At 44.9% G+C, this 17,749-nt stretch overlaps 1 protein-coding gene across 1 annotated transcript in view; it reads right to left on the reverse strand.

The window, feature by feature from the left end:
- Nucleotides 1-17,406, reverse strand: part of LOC309816136 (protein FAM170A-like) — a gene marked incomplete at both ends in the record, with an annotated part of 81,642 nt that extends 64,236 nt beyond the window's left edge. The window contains one exon of the mRNA XM_082646799.1: nt 17,380-17,406. Within this exon, the coding sequence (XP_082502925.1) occupies nt 17,380-17,406 (27 nt within the window). The remainder of the gene's footprint in view (nt 1-17,379) is intronic.
- Nucleotides 17,407-17,749: the final 343 nt, after the last annotated feature.

Consider the following 17,749-nt stretch of genomic DNA (forward strand, 5'->3'; position numbering starts at 1 on the left):
CATTTATTTTATTTCAAATAATATGTATATCATAGAAGTAGCATAATCATTATGGAAAAATGCAGATATATACATAAAGAACAATTTTAATTATCTGTAACTTTAGGATGTAAAGATAACAGTTGTTAATGTTTTAGTGCCTTTTTGTCTGGTTACTCTTTGTGTATGTTTCTGTGTAGTGGAGGCTGTTTTTTGTGGGACTGATGTTACACTGCAGTGCTACTCAAATTGTGTTCCACAAACCAGCGGCATTGGCATCACTTGGATAGAAATGCCCAGCCTTGAGCCCCATTCGAGACGTTCTGATTTATAATTTCTGCGTAGGGGGTCCAGGAGGCTGCATTCCAACAAGATCCCGCAGTAATTCACATGCACGTGAAAATTCGAGAAGCTCAAGAGAGGGTCTTTTCTGGAAACTGAGGCCGAGGAAATTGACCCTGCTGGATGTCACAGATAAAACTGAGCTGGCTTCACCAAAGGCCTACTTAGTCCAATGATTTTATTCCCCCACTAATTATTGTCAACTGTCAGGGCCCCTTTCAGAATCCTGAATTGAGCAGAAGACAGCTAGCAAGTGTAGAGTCAAAATGGAGATCGTTAGAAGTTGTGAAGATATCTCTCTCCCAAGCTTTGGGGAGTGGAATCATTGCCATCTTTTGTACTAGATCGAACCCGGGCCCCCTGCATTTGGGAATGTGGCGTCTTATCCACTGCATCACCAGGGAAGTCTCCCATTTATTTCTTAAACTTTCCTATATTTATAATGATATAATTACAATTCAGATTCCTGTCTTTTTTTCATTTGAATTAGGTATGGACTGTCAAACTATTTTTTATTGTTGTTGCAGAATCCTGGCTTTTATTAGTTCTCTACCTCTGTGCATAATTGTCAAAAGGGTACTTCTTGTTTAAAAAGAAACTTAACGTATTTTTATACCTTTTGTAAAAAGTTGTCCATGTCAATTTAAATATTATTGTTGCAGTCACAAAATCTTTAGGAAGACAAGCAGAGATTTTCAGAAGTCTATAAAGACTCTCACATAACAGGGCAACAACGTATGACCTCCACATGTCTTGACAGTCTTCTGTTGGTAGAAATCACATCTCTAAGGATAATTTCTAGCCAAAATATCATCTGCTTTACCGCAGTTGCTAAGAAATAAGAAACCCTGACAGTGGTGTTCTCAGAGCTTCCTACCTTATGACGATCTCACGAGGTGGATGCCCGTGTTCTCCCCTACTGGCAGAAGACAGAACTGAGGCGAAGAGATGTGAATAATTTGCCCAGGGTGACACTGCTAGTGAATGGCGTAGCCTGATCAGAGCCCATTCATATTGACTCCAAAACCTACTCTGACTTACATGGTCTCTGTTTACCCCATACCCAGAATAAGAATGACCCCTGTGGAAGCTGCAGGCACACTGTGAGGGGGCCACTGTGTATGGCTGGGCAGGTCATTCCTCACACAGCCACTGAGGGGGTTCACGGGGGCATCTGGTATCTGCGTGGGGCTCTGCTCATCAAGCATAATCAGCTGTAGCCACCCCGAGGACTGGGAGCCTTGGTAATTCACAATGAGCACCACGTGGGTTAGTGACTTCTTTTTCTTTAAACCAGTTTCCAGTTTGACTTCTTCTTTCCCTGTCTGTCTTGCTAGGACTCTGCACTGCCCCAGAAGGAGAGAGAAAATGAGCACATTCCAGGTGAGTAGAGCTTGCCTTTCTTGCTGTTAAAAACGCCATTTTTGTACTCAGGTTGGACACAGGTTTTCCTCTTTTTTTTCTTTTTCTTTTTTTTTTTTGATTGGAGTATAGTTGATTTACCATGTATTAATTTCAGGTGTACAGCAAAGTGATTCAGTTATACATATATATACATATATTTTCAGATTCTTTTCCCTTATAGGTTATTACGAAATATTGGGTATAGTTCCATATGGGTTTTCTCTTTCAAGGAGAGTCTAAGCATATGAGGACCTGAGTGTGCCATGTGTGCTTTTTTTAAAATTCCTGTTAAATTTAATTGGTTTCGGTTTTAATTTTTGTTTTATTTCATCATTTTTTTTTATTTTACAAGTAAAAGAAAAATTAAGGGAAATGAAGGACATCTTCCAGTCTACTGCTTACCTGCTTACAAATTAGCTGCTTTTATATTTCTGTAATCTCTTCATCATATGTATTCATGGATGTGTATTTGTATTTATAACATAGATACAGTTTTAAATTGTTTTTTTCATTTAATACTAGCTAAAATTCACTTTTAATTGCTTTATCATGTTCCTGCAAACTTATGCACCTATTTTTTTTTTTTCTGGTATGCGGGCCTCTCACTGTTGTGGCCTCTCTCGTTGCGGGGCACAGGCTCCGGACGCGCAGGCTCAGCGGCCATGGCTCACGGGCCCAGCTGCTCCGCGGCATGTGGGATCTTCCCGGACCGGGGCACGAACCCGTGTCCCCTGCATCGGCAGGCGGACTCTCAACCACTGCGCCACCAGGGGAGCCATGCACCTATTTTTTAAACTATTCTTTATGCACAGACATTTAGTTTAAAGACTTCTCCTGTTTTAGGAGCACTACAGTGACAGTGTTCCTGATTTAACCTTTTTCTCAAAATATCTGTTCTGAAGAATATTGCCCCTTTTTGCCCTTAACATAGTAGGTTTAGGTATTCAGAATTTAAGAGGTATGTTTTACATGTGGTGCCTTGGATGTTTTTTGGTAGAATATCCAAATACGGCAGAGCACAGCAGGATCAAACTGCTGCTTCACGCAGAAAAAATCATGTATTGTTGGAAGTTTTCTCACGACCAGAGTTAGATTCAGTCTTCCCCATGCTTGAGTCAGACCCTTTGTGTATTTTATTTACCGATTTGTTTCTTTTTCCATCTTATATTTTTTTCTAATCAGAGTAATGCATGACCTTAGTTTAAAAAGTCCAGTGGTACTTAAAGCACTTGTCACTGCATAGACAGCTCAGAACAATTGTATAAAGAGGTGCTTGGTTTCATCTTTGTTTTAAATATAAAGAATCGGGGTTGTGAAAAAAGGAGGAACCAACTCAGACTCACCCAGAAAACCAGGGGTCTGGAGTCAGAGTATTGTATTCAAGTGAAAGACAGAAACGGGGAAAGAGAGAGTTTTCATTCAGAGACCTGGCATGGCCTTTTGGTTAGTTTCCACATATAACACTCCTTCTCAGCTGGTTCCCACCTCAATGAGAAAGCAGGTGCCATCAAATACTGCCAGGACTAAATTGGTAACTGTTTCTGGGGCACTTGGCAATAATAATTAAACAGTGAAAGCTTTTTAGTTCAGGATCCAGTGGTTAGAATTCTAGGGAGTTTACTTATGAGTTGTCTGAGAGCCCCAGGTAAACACACAAAGCTTTCTCTTTCATAGCTGCACGTCCAGTGAGGCTGAGGAAAGTCAGTGTGTGGCATTGGCAGGATGGAAGGAGGGGGTGCTGGGAAGTCTGCACACCTCACAGGAGCCGGAGCAACTTCCCATCCTCCTCGTCTCCTCGGGGCTGCCCCTCTTCCACTGGCCACTGGGTATAAGATTGAGGTGGTGTTGTTTGTCGTAGGAGGCGGTGACCTTCAAGGACGTGGCCGTGGCCTTCACAGAGGAGGAGCTGGGGCTGCTGGACTCGGCCCAGAGGAAGCTGTACCAGGATGTGATGGTGGAACACTTCGGGAACCTGGTCTCAGTGGGTGAGGACAGCCTTTCTCTGCGAGTGTCTTTGTGACCTTGGTGTTTCAAGGCTTTGGGCCTCTTGAGGTGGTTCCCTGAGTTTGGGGACCAGACTTTTGCAATTCCTGTGGGACACGAGAGGATGTCTCTGGTCTTTCCAAACAGTGTGTTTCAGGTCCTTTTCAATTATTTTGTAAAAGAACTGTAAATCGGCAGTATCTTGCTGTACCTTGTGTATTCTTCTTCAGATTTCCCTCCCTGCCATTAGTGGATCATAAAGCCAATTTACTGAGCCCTACGTGTGACTTTTTAATGAAATAAAATAGTATAGAAAATATCAGAGTTTCTTAGGAAGAGTACAACACATTGCAGCAGAAACTCTGGGCGATGGCATGAGTGGTGTGAGAGCCAGTGGGAACAGATTTCATGAAAAGAGACATTGGTTAGATATAGGTCATTCAAGCTTCGTTTTAGTAATGTATACTTTTCTACCTGTGTATCTAGGTTGTGAAATAAATGCTGTTTCTTCAGTGGGTCGTGATACAAAGTTTGAAAAACACAGCTTTCAATACCTTGAATATGCAGTTGGAACTCAAATTTCTAGTAAACTTTCGCTCTAGCCCGTTCATGTTAACTTGTGACTTTGCATGTTCTCATTCTTCAAACGAGATACAAAACATATAGAAAGAGAAGAGAGGCTTTGGTTGATGAATTCAGCAACCCAGATAGAAATTTAGGTGAGAACCAAGCAGCCGTGAGTTCCTGTGGTTAGCTCTCTATCTGTTTTGCTTCTCACCAGCCCTGTGCTGTCCATCACCTGGTCCCAGTTGGAAATCTCTTTCCAGGATTATTGCATAGTCTTTGTACTGGTCACCTGTTGCCACCCTTCTCCTCCCACAGTTTGTTCTTTAGGTGGCAAAGTGATCTTTTGTAACTTTAAGTCAGGTTATGTTCTTGTTTCAGAATTCTCTTGTGGCTTCTTTTACTTAGAATAAAAACCACTTAAAGTGGCTTCTAGAGCCTTCTGTGGGCTGCTGTTCGTTCTCCACCACCTCCCTGAATACACCACCTCTCCTCCCTCTTACCCTATCTTTTCCAGACCTGCAAAGGATGCTTCTGCCACAGAGCCTTTTCCTGGTCCTTCTCTCTGCCTGGAATACTCTTTCACCTGTAATCTTTTAGGCCTCTACTTCTTTCAGTCAGTCGCCTTAAAGATTAGGAGGTGGCTGTCCTCTGACCACCCTATGGAAAATACAGTCCTCTCTTTCTTACTCTCTCTGCCCTGCCTTGTTTTGTCTCTAAGCGTTTCACTCATGTACATTTTGTTCACCTGTTTCTCACCTCTCTTTCTTCCACTGGAGGGTAATCCAGGAGTGCAGGAGGAATTCGGTCTGTTATATGTTTATTGCTCACTAGCCTCAGTGCTTAGCATAGTCTTGGTACATGACAGGAACTCTTAAATATTTCTTGAATAAACGAATGAGTTAATGGATAGAGAAATTAGCCTTCCATGAAAATAGCTAGTAGGCGGTGAACAAATCCGAGTGAATAAGGGATATTGCTAAATGTTTTTTTGTCTTCAAATGAATTCCTAGCCTAATTCTAACTTCTCAGGTGCCCATGATGTGTGTATGTGTGTGTTTGCCTTTCTGTACAAGTTGGCCCTCATCAACTTGCACAAAAAATATGTACAGAACCTGTAATTATAACCAAACTGAGTAAAATGCTTTCCCTGTGACGTTCCTTGAGCTCTCAGTAGCAGAGCAAATTCATTTGGGGAGGAAATACTGTTGTGAATGAGGATTCTTATGTCTACTTCTTAGGTAACCCTCCCATAGAAGGAAAGAAATTTCTATTTCCTTATCCCTTATACCAGGGGAGAACAGGTCTCAGAAAACAGCCAGCTGGTGAGTTAGCCTTTCCCTTAAAAGATTTGCCCCGCTGCGTCCCATTTGCCTCCTCCAAAGCCCACCTCACTAATAAGAAATCGATCTTTGTTAGCTGTACAAACATTTTGTGTGTGTGTGTGTGTGCATTTGTATGTATCTTGTAGAAGGCATTTTAGATAATGTCACCTTGAGTGCTTTGATCATTCTTTAATAGTTTCTAGTCTGTTTCTTCTCAATACTTATCACAGGCTATGGAATTTATTCCCAGCTCACTCATAAAGCCCATTCTTCACTTTGGAACTCATTCTTGTTAAAGACCAATGTATCTGTGTCCAAAAATTTTCCATGCTGTTTTTAAAGAGACAGCATTCTTCCCTAGCCTCTACATTTTGACTCCTGCTTGGCAGGGGGAGTGGAGGAACATATTAGGCAGCACAAATGCCTGAGAAGGATCCAGTGCATAGGTCTTCATGCTTTTTTTTAACCCCACTGATTCTTAGACCCTTTTTTAAAATTAATTAATTGTTGGTTGCATTGGGTCTTGGTTGCTGCATATGGGCTTTTCTCTCGTTGTGGTGAGTGGGAGCAGCTCTTCGTTGTGGTGCGCAGGCTTCTCATTGCAGTGGCTTCTCTTGTTTCAGAGCACGGTCTCTAGGAACGCGGGCTTCAGTAGTTGTGGCACGTGGGCTCAGTAGTTGTGGCTCACGGGCTTAGTTGCTCTGCGGCATGTGGGATCTTCCCGGACCAGGGCTCGAACCTGTGTCCCCTGCACTGGCAGGCAGATTATTAACCACTGTGCCACCGGGGCAGTCCCGGTTTTTAGCCCCTTTCATATCCTCCTCAGCACTAACCCCCTTGGTGTGCTGCCGCCTCGGGTGCAGCCTTTCAACTTAAGCCAAACTGTACTTTCCAGTCCTTTTCCTGTATCTGATACCTGACTTGTAAAAGCTGTTTCGCTTCTCTGACTTGGTTCAAACTTAACCTGGGATTCAGAATTGTAGAGAATCCTAGAAATCAAACTGAGTTCACCTGTGCATGCATTTCTTGAGCCCTGACTAACTGCTAGGCACTGTTAAAGCTGTGAGCACAGCAAAATGCTTGTCTTTATTGATACTGTGTTATGGTAGGAATGACATGTAATTTTTGAAAGATGATTGAAATAGTATGTCCGAGTAGTCATTTGGTTTTAAATGGGTTTCATTAATGCTAAGTATTTGGGTGTTTAACAGACCATCTCTTGGTTTCTGTTAGTATATAAACCAGAGAACTTCATTTGTTGTGCGAAAGATAAGCTGAACCATCCTGAGGTTCATTAAAGTCGCATACTGTGTCTTAAGTGTAAAATCTTGAATCTTTGAACAAAGCTTTCACGTGTCCACATCTCTGAATTCTCTGTCCCTCTAGAAGAAAACAATCAAAGTGAGTTGAGGGCCGTTCAAGACAGAGGATCACGTGAAGAGCTTTCCTGCTGGCAAATCTGGCAACAAATTGCAAATGACTTAACCAGATGCCAAGACTCCATGATAAATAGTTGTCAGTTCCACAAACAAGGTGATTCCCCCTGCCAGATTGGGGCAGGACTCTATTCAAATTTCTGAAGATGAGAACCGTATATTAAATGATAAAGCAGGTGATCCCAGTAGTCCTGGAAATCCAAGGTTTGCAACTTTGAGAGCCCAGGATTCTTGGAGGAAAACTTCATTGGCTGAGTCACAGAATTATCAGAATAGACACCAGCAAATTTCCATGAAAAATAAACTGTGTCAGTGTAAAGAGGATGTTGACACCATCAGTTGGATTTCACATCACCTTGATGCTCATGGAGTACACAAGGGTCAAAAACCTTACGGCTACAGTGATTATAGAAAAGATAGCACGAGGGTTTCAACACTGGATCAGAATACTATGATTCACACGGGACAAAAACCTTACCAGTGTAATGAATGTAAAGAAACCTTCACCGATCTCTCCACCTTTGATCTTCACCAGCAATTACACTCAAAAGAGAAGTCTCATACGTGCAGTGAGTGTGGAAAAGGCTTCCGTTACAGCTCGGTTCTTCATATTCATCAGAGAGTTCACGTGGGAGGAGAACACAGTGAGTGTGATGAGTGTGGCAAGGAGTTCAGTCAGAGCTCCCAGCTGCAGACTCCTCAGAAAGTCCACACTGTAGAGAAACCATTCAAATGTGGGGAATGTGGGAAAGGCTTCAGTCGTAGGTCAGCACTTAACTATTCATTGTAAAGTCCACACGGGAGAGAAACCTTATAGTTGTGAGGAGTGTGGGAGGGCCTTCAGTCAGGCCTCTCACCTTCAGGACCATCAGAGAGTCCACACTGGGGAGAAAGCATTCAAATGTGACACATGTGATAAGAGCTTCAGTCGGAATTCACACCTTCAGTCCCATCAGAGAGTCCATACGGGAGAGAAACCGTACAAATGTGAGGAGTGTGGGAAGGGCTTCATTTGTAGCTCAAATCTATACATTCATCAGAGGGTCCACACAGGAGAAAAACCCTACAAATGTGAGGAATGTGGGAAAGGCTTTAGTCGGCCTTCAAGTCTTCAGGCCCATCAGGGAGTCCACACTGGAGAGAAATCATACATACGTAATGTGTGTGGTAAAGGCTTTACTCTGAGTTCAAACCTTCAGGCACATCAAAGAGTCCATACAGGAGAGAAACCATACAACTGTAAGGAGTGTGGGAAGAGCTTCAGGAGGAACTCCCATTATCAAGTTCATCTGGTTGTCCACACAGGGGAGAAGCCCTATAAATGTGAGGTATGTGGGAAGGGCTTCCGTCAGAGTTCATATCTTCAAATCCATCAGAAGGCCCACAGTGTAGAGAAACCTTACAAGTGTGAGGAGTGTGGGCAGGGCTTCAATCAGAGTTCACGACTTCAGATCCACCAGCTGATCCATACCGGTGAGAAACCATACAAATGTGAAGAGTGTGGGAAGGGATTCAGTCGTAGAGCAGATCTTAAAATTCATTGCAGAATCCACACCGGAGAGAAACCGTATAATTGTGAGGAGTGTGGGAAAGTCTTCAGGCAGGCCTCAAATCTTCTGGCCCATGAGAGAGTCCACAGCAGAGAAAAACCATTCAAATGTGAAGAGTGTGGGAAGAGCTTTGGTCGGAGTTCACACCTTCAAGCCCATCAAAAAGTCCACACTGGAGAAAAGCCATACAAATGTGAGGAGTGTGGGAAGGGCTTCAAGTGGAGCCTGAACCTCGACATGCATCAGAGGGTCCACACAGGAGAGAAACCATATAAGTGTGGGGAGTGTGGGAAGCACTTCATTCAGGCCTCAAGTCTTCAGCTTCATCAAAGCGTCCACACTGGAGAGAAGCCGTACAGATGTGACAGATGCAGTAAGGTCTTCAGTCGGCCTTCACAGCTACAGTCTCATCAAAGAGTGCACACAGGGGAGAAGCCTTACAAGTGTGAGACCTGTGGTAAGAGCTTCAGTTGACGCTCCAGTCTAACAGTTCATCACAGAATCCATGCTGCTGATAAATCCTATAAAAGTGATAGGAGTGGTAAGACCATCAGAGAGCCCACACACGAAGAAAGTTCCATAAAATGATTAAAACAAAAACAAAAACAACTCAGGTGTCATGTGAATTCTTCCAGTCATCAAGTTCAAAAGAAAAAAAAATCATTTCTTTCATTAAAGTCGGTGTTTCAGCCATAGCTCAACATGTCCCAGTAGTCAGGAGGCCACACGGCAGAGAACTCTGGTAAATGGTGTAGTAAGTTTGAACCTTGACCTCTATTAAATATTAGGGGAGAAGCCTTAGTGTGAGTTTTAGCAGGCCTTGTACAAAAGTATGATGAACATGCCAAAATGTATGCCCATTACAACGTAAATTCCACGAATGCAGCGACTTTTGTTCTGAATCTACAGTCTGAACATTGTCAGCTACTTTGTAGGTGCTCGATATTTGTTCAGTTAATGAATGAGGAAAAACTTTTTGAAAATTATGTTGCAATCCCCTCCAAAATTTCATAAAAATTTGTATTCAGAGCAGTTAACCTAAATCTGGCCTTAAAAGTAATTCAGGGAGACAAAAATTTGAAGTGTTAGAAAACCACTCAGTATTGCAATTTGTAATATTAATGTGGCATCGTCCTGTTACGATGAGCTCCATTTGTCTCCCCCCAGCCTCACTTCAAGTTGGATCTTATCTTGGACTTTGTCTATCTAATATTCTGTGAATCTTATACAGTACAAATGTAGTTATCTTTTGTGACAGTATAGACTTACTGAAAATGGATTGTTCATCTTGCAATACAGAAAACATACTGTTGACCCTTTTTTCAAGAATGTCAAGGCAGAGGTTTAAGTGTCAGAAAGAGTTACTAATGACAGTGACAGAGGACAAACATTTCTTAGTAAATGAACTGATCGTTGGTTTCTTATTCACCACATTTCCGTCTAGGTTTTGATGTGATTGTCTCCCAAGGGTTTTAGCATTACTTTCATCAAGACTTCTTAAGTAGAGAAAAGAGGCTGTTTGAAGTAGATTACTTTTGTCAAGTTCTCCATCTCCTTACTCCTCTCTGGCCTGAGATAAAAAGAAAAAAATTATTTGTTGAAATTTGGTAATTTCATCAAACATATTTATTCAACGACTGACTTGCACACTTTTTCCTAGCGGTGGATTGAAAAATTGATTTTCAAAGTGAAGTTGCTGAGTACATATCAAAACATAGAACGTGCGTCCCTTTGATATAGAAATCACAGAATAGGACCTTATAATTAGGAAATTCAAATAGAAAAGGTGAGTAGCATGTCAATGTTACTAAATTTTGTAAAAGTGAAATATTCAATAGGAATGTCTTTATATTTTAAGATAGTTACGTAATAACAGGTCTGTTAAAATGATGGCTTAAACTTAATGACAGAAGCATGTAACAGTTTAATGTATTTTAGGTAGGTACATCACATACCTTAATCAAACACGTATTTGTGTGTGTTAATGCATCCTGTCATCTGTAAAGGGATATTCACCCTTATGTAAACAGTGGCAAGATTTTCAGGGATTTTTTCCACATGTAACTTCCATATTTTAAATTTTTCATTGAGCATCAATTTTCCAGTAAAATACTGTTATTTTTATAGTAACATAGGTAGTAAAATAATGTAAAATATAATATTAAAAATTACTAAGAACATATTAATCCCTCACAGTGAGAAATCCTATCATCATGAGGTATACATATATATGGCCAAAATTAAGGAATAGACCTCTAGAAATCAGTTATAAAAAGAAAAAATGTATATGGTTATTCAAAGATACAGAATAGTAGTCAGTGTAACGGTATATTTATAATTAATGCATTTGAAGTTTAGGATAAATCCATGCAGCCCAGAATATTCTGTTTTAATTCCAACAGTAGAAATTTACACATCCTAGTTCTCCTCATCAGGCTTCCTTACTGGGTGAATGGATGGATAGCTCGGGGTACCGGCTTGTCCTTTCAAGTGCTTGGTCTGACTGGAGAAGTAGCTGGGTCGTTCCAGACACTATGACACAGAGAACCATTAGCTGTGGGAAAAAAGGAATTTACCCCCCAAAAAACTTTTTTAAATTGTTTACAAAGTAACAGTGATTGGGCAAATCCTGAAGATAGAGAGTGGAAATAGGTAAGTTTTAGAGGTAAAATTTATCAACGGTTCCCTAAGGAAAAATGTGCATAGGGAAGAAACCTCGACTGATGGGAACAAGTTGTTAAGGAGGAGGTTTGCATACCATTTCCTACTTCTTAGTCATTTCACTGATGTTTAACACTTACTTGGTTAAAGGGCTTTACTCAGCAAAAGATGTATTTAATGTGAGAGGCAGGTTTCCAAGATTGGTTTCCTAGACCACACCTTCACATGTGTATGTGAAGTCCATGCTACCTCAAATTGCATTGCATTAGATGTCAGAAATCCTAGGGCTTTCTTGTTTGGTTTGGTTTGGTAGCTATCAAACCACCAACTCTCAAGGTAATTTGTAGTTTAGTGAGTTAAGTCAAGGGCTGGAAAACTACCTCCTGTGAGCCCAACCTGGCTCATTGCCTTTAAAGCTTTATTGGAACATAAAAGCTCTTTATTGGCCCATCCATTTATTTACCATCTTTGAGTGTTTCCCATTGTGCTGACAGTGTTCAGTGGTTGTGACGAGCACTGATGGCCCACAAAACCTAAAATATTTACTTTCTGGCCCTTGAGAGAAAAAGTCTGTTGATCCCTGTTGTAAGCCCAAAAGGTTTGTCTCTGTAAGTGAAAGACCACAAGTAGAGCAGAACTTAGACTTGGTTCAGTGAGGATTCCAGAGAGGTTTCCTTTTTGATTCTCATATCTGCCCTTCTGGTTGACCTTGTTCTTTAGTTTGGTTCAAAGACAGTGGTAGCAACTAGGGACTACCTGTTTCTTTCTTCACATTCAATGAAAGAGCTGCTCTTCCATTCTTAGTGTTGAGTAGTTCACAACTCACTCCCAGTGCATGGCTTCCTCTAACCTTGACTCCCACCTATGCTAAAGACTAAGTCTTTAGCTTTGTATCCGGTTCCATTGGCCTTTGTAGGGCCTTCAGTTTCAACTCCCAGTTGATAGCTTGAGCTCTAAATCTCTTTTTAGCGTTGGGGATTTTCTGTCTTAGCTTTGAGCTTGGCTACATAAGCAACACTTTGGGGGACTTGTTATAATCAGCATTTCTATCTTTCTTTCCTTCCTTTTTATTTATTTATTTTTTTAAGTGGATCCAAAGTCAAATTCAGTCAGTGGCTGAATGACAACACATTGATTCACAACCTTGTAGATTCTCTTATGTCCTAGGGCATCAGTGGGAAGGAGTAGAATCCTGGAAATTTGAGGTGGAAATACATGGGCAGATTCCAACAAAGCTGAGGCCTGTGACCTCTGACCTGTGACCTCTTAGTTGAGCCTGCTGTGCTATTAGAAGGAAGTCTGCCTCTACTCTGAGATAGTTTCCTTGCAGGGGTCTGTGGATCCTCAAGACTTGCCTCCACTACCTCTCGTTTTTCCAGACCTAGTAATCAGACTAGAGTCCTTGAAATGGGGACGGGAGCAGGGAAGGGGTGGGTACCCACCGGGTATAAAGGATGACCATGAGGAGACACTATCTGCTAAAATAAGGAATTTTATAATTTATATCAATAGAAACCTGAGAAATAATGTGTGTGGATTTTGTAGGTATTGAAGCAGGTGGGAGTAATGTAATATTGGGTTAGGCTGGATTTGTTGATACGAGTGCATTCAACACCCATTCCAGACTCAGCGTGTTAGCTTGGCTACCTGGGAATGCCTTCAACAGTTTGCTCAAATGACTGAAACCTGTACCCAAAGTGAGCGTATGCTAAAGTCAAAATGCCAGGACTTTCTAAGTATGTTGTAGCAAAATTTCTTGGCATTGGCATGACTGACATTTTGAACTGGATAGCTCTTTGTTGTTGGGAGCTGTCCTGTGCAATGTAAGATGGGCCAGTGGCACATACTCTTCCCTGCCACCCTAGTTGTAACAATCAAAAGTGCCTTGAGGGCTTCCCTGGTGGCGCAGTGATGGAGAGTCCGCCTGCCGATGCAGGGGACACGGGTTTGTGCCCCGGTCCGGGAAGATCCCACATGCCGCGGGGCAGCTGGGCCCGTGAGCCAAGGCCGCTGAGCCTGCGCGTCCGGAGCCTGTGCTCCGCAACGGGAGAGACCACAACAGTGAGAGGCCCGCGTACCAAAAAAAAAAAAAAAGTGCCTTGATACATCCGTGTGCACCAGCCACGTGGGGCTCATTCATAACACAGCTCCTTAAAGAAAAAAGTCTCAAGGGGCATCCCTGGTGGCACAGTGGTTGAGAGTCCGCCTGCCGATGCAGGGGACATGGGTCCGTGCCAGGGCCTGGGAAGATCCCACATGCCGTGGAGCAGCTAGGCCCGTGAGCCACGGCCACTGAGCCTGTGCGTCCACAGCTTGTGCTCCACAACAGGAGAGGCCACAACAGTGAGAGGCCCGTGTACCACAAAAGAAAAAAAAAATTCTCAAGACACTGCCACATATTTCCTGGGAGGGGGGACCAAAAGTGTCCCCAGCTGAGAACCACCACTGTAGAAGGTTTACAAAGGCATAGGAATGCCAGACCACTGGAGTGGATTTATCACATAAGATCTGCTCACCCAAACCCCGTATGTGCCCTGGGAGGGCTCAGAGGACACTTGCTTTGCCAGAGGTTTAAGAAACGTATTGGTGAGGGGAGCGTTAGCAGTCTTGGAATGCTCTATAGCTGCTCTTCTCTGCAGGCCAGGAATGAGAGGGAAATTATGTCATCATAATGGGCTCCCTAAATTCAGTGAGGCTAATGGGATCGTGTGGCATCATGGGTCAAGTGGAAACACTTCATTGGCAGAGATAAAGTGAGCGTGTTTTTCACAATGAACAGCAAAATGAAAGGGCTCATTAGAATGCTTTGATACACAGAGATTTTTTATATTTGCTCATGTGCTATCTCTAGGGCTGAAATAAATGGGAAGTCTACTAATACCCTACTTGATTTGAATCAGGAGAAAAGCTCTAGGTCTGATGAACATGTCTGACGGAATCAACATGGGAGTTGTGCTCCCTCAGCCAATTCGATAACATGAGTCAGTTCCCATTTCCAGAGCATCTTGAATGAAGGGCAGGCCGGGTCCCCTTGAGGGAGGATATACCCTGGTTTACTACCAACTATCCCGAGGGTGCTTTCTTCTCCCTGGAAGGGATAAAACAACTGAGGTAGAACAGGAAGAGACAAGAAGCACTCCAAGCTCTGCTGGTCAGGGTTACCCTCCAGCATTGCCTTAATGCTCAGAGCCACACACACCACAGTGAGCTTGGCTCCAGATCAACTACCACGCAACGAAGGTTCTGGAACATTTCCATATCTCGGGGGACCTCATTTCCACGTGACTCTCTTTCATATTCCCCTTTGTCACAGAAGGCTCGGTCCAGTGGTCAGGGTGAGATCTCGGCTCAGGCCCAAGGCTCTCAGACCTCAAAGTTCTGGTCCTGCAAGGGCCCCTGTCCTCTCTTGAGACCACTCCTGGCTCTCTCTGCCGAGAAGGAGCTGCTGGCAGTACGTCCTCTAAGAGTTGAGGTCCATCGTGCAGACCCTGAGAAAACTCCTAGGAAAAGGCTCCACCTTCTTGTTTACGTCAACAGAGGTCAATGCCTTTGTTAGTGCTGGGTGTGTCCCATTTGATGCAACTGCAGAGCCATTAGGTAAACCAGCACATGTGTGCGGCCCCTTCCCTTAGACTCCTCTGGGCCCTCGTGACATAGGCTCAGAAGACTGCCAGCCTCAAGCCTTACCTCTTCCAAGGGACGGCCACACTGTCTTCCAGGATCTTCTGTCCCATGAATCTCAGTTGCTGTTTGGAACTCAAAGGAGAGAAAAGACCCTGCCTGCGGGGTCTCTTTGGGCTGGGGCCTTCCCCCGTGGGCTGCTCTCCCTCATTCTCCTTTTCTTCTTGCTTCTCTTCCTCCTCCTCCTCCTCCTCATCCTCAGGTGTGCTCTCGGATTCCACATTGCCCATCCACTGGGCCATGTTGAGATGAAAGACACGGCAGCTGAAGCCCTGCAGGACGCCGCCCTTCACGTGCTGCTGGAGGATCTCCAAGGTGGGGAAGACCCGGCAGCAGGCCATGCACCTGAAGCCGGTCTCCATGGTCACCATCCAGTCCAGTGTCTTGGCCCTGGGTCTCTCCTCGACGGCAGGTGACCCTGATGGGCTGCCTGGCTCTGCCCTTTCCTCATACTCTTTCTCCTCCCCAGTGGGCTCACTGTCAGACAGGAGGTTTTCGGTGGACACATCAGAGGGGTAAGTGTCTACTGTGCATGCATCCTCAGGAAGGGTCACTTCTTCTATCCTCAGCTGCTTTTCAGGCAACTCCAAGGGTTTCTTTGTCTTCCAGGAGACAGCGACACCCTTGTTCACTTGTACCTGCATGTAGTATATTTTCATGCCCCTTTCCTCTTTGTCTGTGTGCAGATTGTTCTTACAGGGTGAAGAGGGTGAGGAGGAGACACAGTGTGATGGGGGAGCGGTCTCCCCTTTTTCCTGAACCTGGGCTAGGGGTGCGGTAGGCTGGGCAGTGTCTCGATGTGATCTCCGGATTCCTGAAAAAGGAAATTAAAAACATAATAACATGCATGGGCCATGCCAGAAGCTGAGGGATCAGGTGTGGTAGACGAGAGAGGGACATTTGCATGACGTAGCTATGTCGTGAGATTGGTGTCTGTTGGCCGTAGGAGGCAGTGGTGTATCTGGTGTCATCTGTGGGCTTTTTTCTGCGTGTTGGGGGATACTGGAACGGTGTCTGTATACACGGGTGTGGAGTACAGTGGTGAGGATTGTGGTATGTCAGGGATGCGGATGGATGCGTGTATGACGAGGAGTGTGAGTTTGGGAATACCGGTGGTGCATTCCTTGTGCAATGGGGCGGTGGTGCAGGAGGAGAGTACTGTGGATCACGTGCTTGGGGTTCTTGTGTGCACTGAGAAGGGCTGTGCCTGGAGGGCGCATGTGTGTGTGAGCTGTGTGGACCTGAGCTGGATGGTGCTACTCTCAGGCTGGAGGTTTGTGATGCAGAACTATGTCCTTCTCTGGAAGCAAAGGCAAAGAGAAACCCTACATTTTAATCTGAAGATGCTTAATCTGGTCCCTCTTCCCTCCACCTCAAGTCCAGAGCTTTCCGGCCCCTGCTCCTTGACTTCCCCACCATGGTAGTACCAGGATTCACACCCGCCCCCCACCCCTGACTCAGCTGGGATTCACGCCCTCGTAACAGCTCAGCCATCCGGCCTAGGCTCCTCCACAGAGCCCTCATCACCTCTGATGACCCTGGGTTTCCTCTCAGCCTCCCTGGGATCTGTGTGCCTCCTGCCTCACAGCCAAGCACCCCCTCACCTGAGGAGCCCCGCGCCCTTACCGGCGTAGATGAGCTTGCGTGGAGAAGAAGCACAGGAGAAGTGTTTAGGGGCAGAGGAGACCTCCCCTGCCCCTGGGCTGCAGCCTTGGGCCACCACAGTGGATCCAAGGTGAGGGGGATCCTCTTGTGACTTCGAGATTCCTGAGGGAGGAATGAAAGGCTCAGGGTGGGTTCATCAGTCCTCTGTCCACAAATATTTACTGAGAGTGACACGTCTCAGGTGCAGTGAATACACACAGTTGAGAGTGTGGTTCATCCTGCTCATCTCTGCACTACGACACACACACACACACAGACACAGTCACACACACACACACACACAGGAACATAGAGAAAAATATTCTGAATGGTTAGGGGCAGTCCTTGCCTTCCCCAGCCTGTCCCAGCCACTGCCTGAAAATCTGCCTGCTGTCTAGACCTCCATTGCCAGGGCCAACCCTACAGTCTCCAGTGTCCTGGGCCTGGAAGGAGCTACTGGGCTCTAATCTGGGGCAGAGACGTCTCGCTGGAACTCTGGGGTGACCACCCCCGCCCAGGGCAAGCTACTCGCCTACATTTAATGCACGCCGGCACCCCGTGGCCCGTGGCTCTCAGAGCTCCCCGCAGGACCCTGAGGACATTTCTCACCCCCGCCCACGTGGTCTCAGTCTCTGGAAATCCCTTCCTTTCCCTTGATCTCCTTTGGGCAATTCTTCCTGTTGAAGGAATAAAACCTCCTTGCTTTCAATATGACACCAACCCTAGACAAACAATCTTCTTTCGAACTGCATTCCACTTGTCAAGATACTTTTCAACAGGGCCTTCAACTCATGGGGCTTCTCTTTCCACTTTGGCAAAAGAGGGCAAGCAACCCATGGGTCTCAGCATCCGTGCATCATTCACATCCCCCAACTCATGTCCCCAGGGAAAGATCCAAGAGCATAAGAGAGAAATCGGGGACTGAGAAAAGCTGCACCTCTAGGTCTGTGCAAGCAGGATGCAGCCTGCTGTGAGTCCGACAAAGCTCCAGGCCCGGCAGCCCCAGGAGAGAGTCCCCAGACCAGCGGAGCTGACCTCCCATCTCCCAGGGGGCATCTGGCCGTTCTGTGCCATCTCACACCACAGGGACCCTCCAGATGGATACGGCAGCATCAGTGAGACGAGGTCTCTCGCTCCCTGCTTCACAGGTGACACGTTCTCAGTCCCCCGCTTCCTAGAG

The sequence above is a fragment of the Mesoplodon mirus genome (genome assembly GCF_964341445.2).
Source record: "Mesoplodon mirus genome assembly, contig: SUPER_14_unloc_2, whole genome shotgun sequence".
Taxonomy (NCBI): Eukaryota; Metazoa; Chordata; class Mammalia; order Artiodactyla; family Ziphiidae; genus Mesoplodon; species Mesoplodon mirus.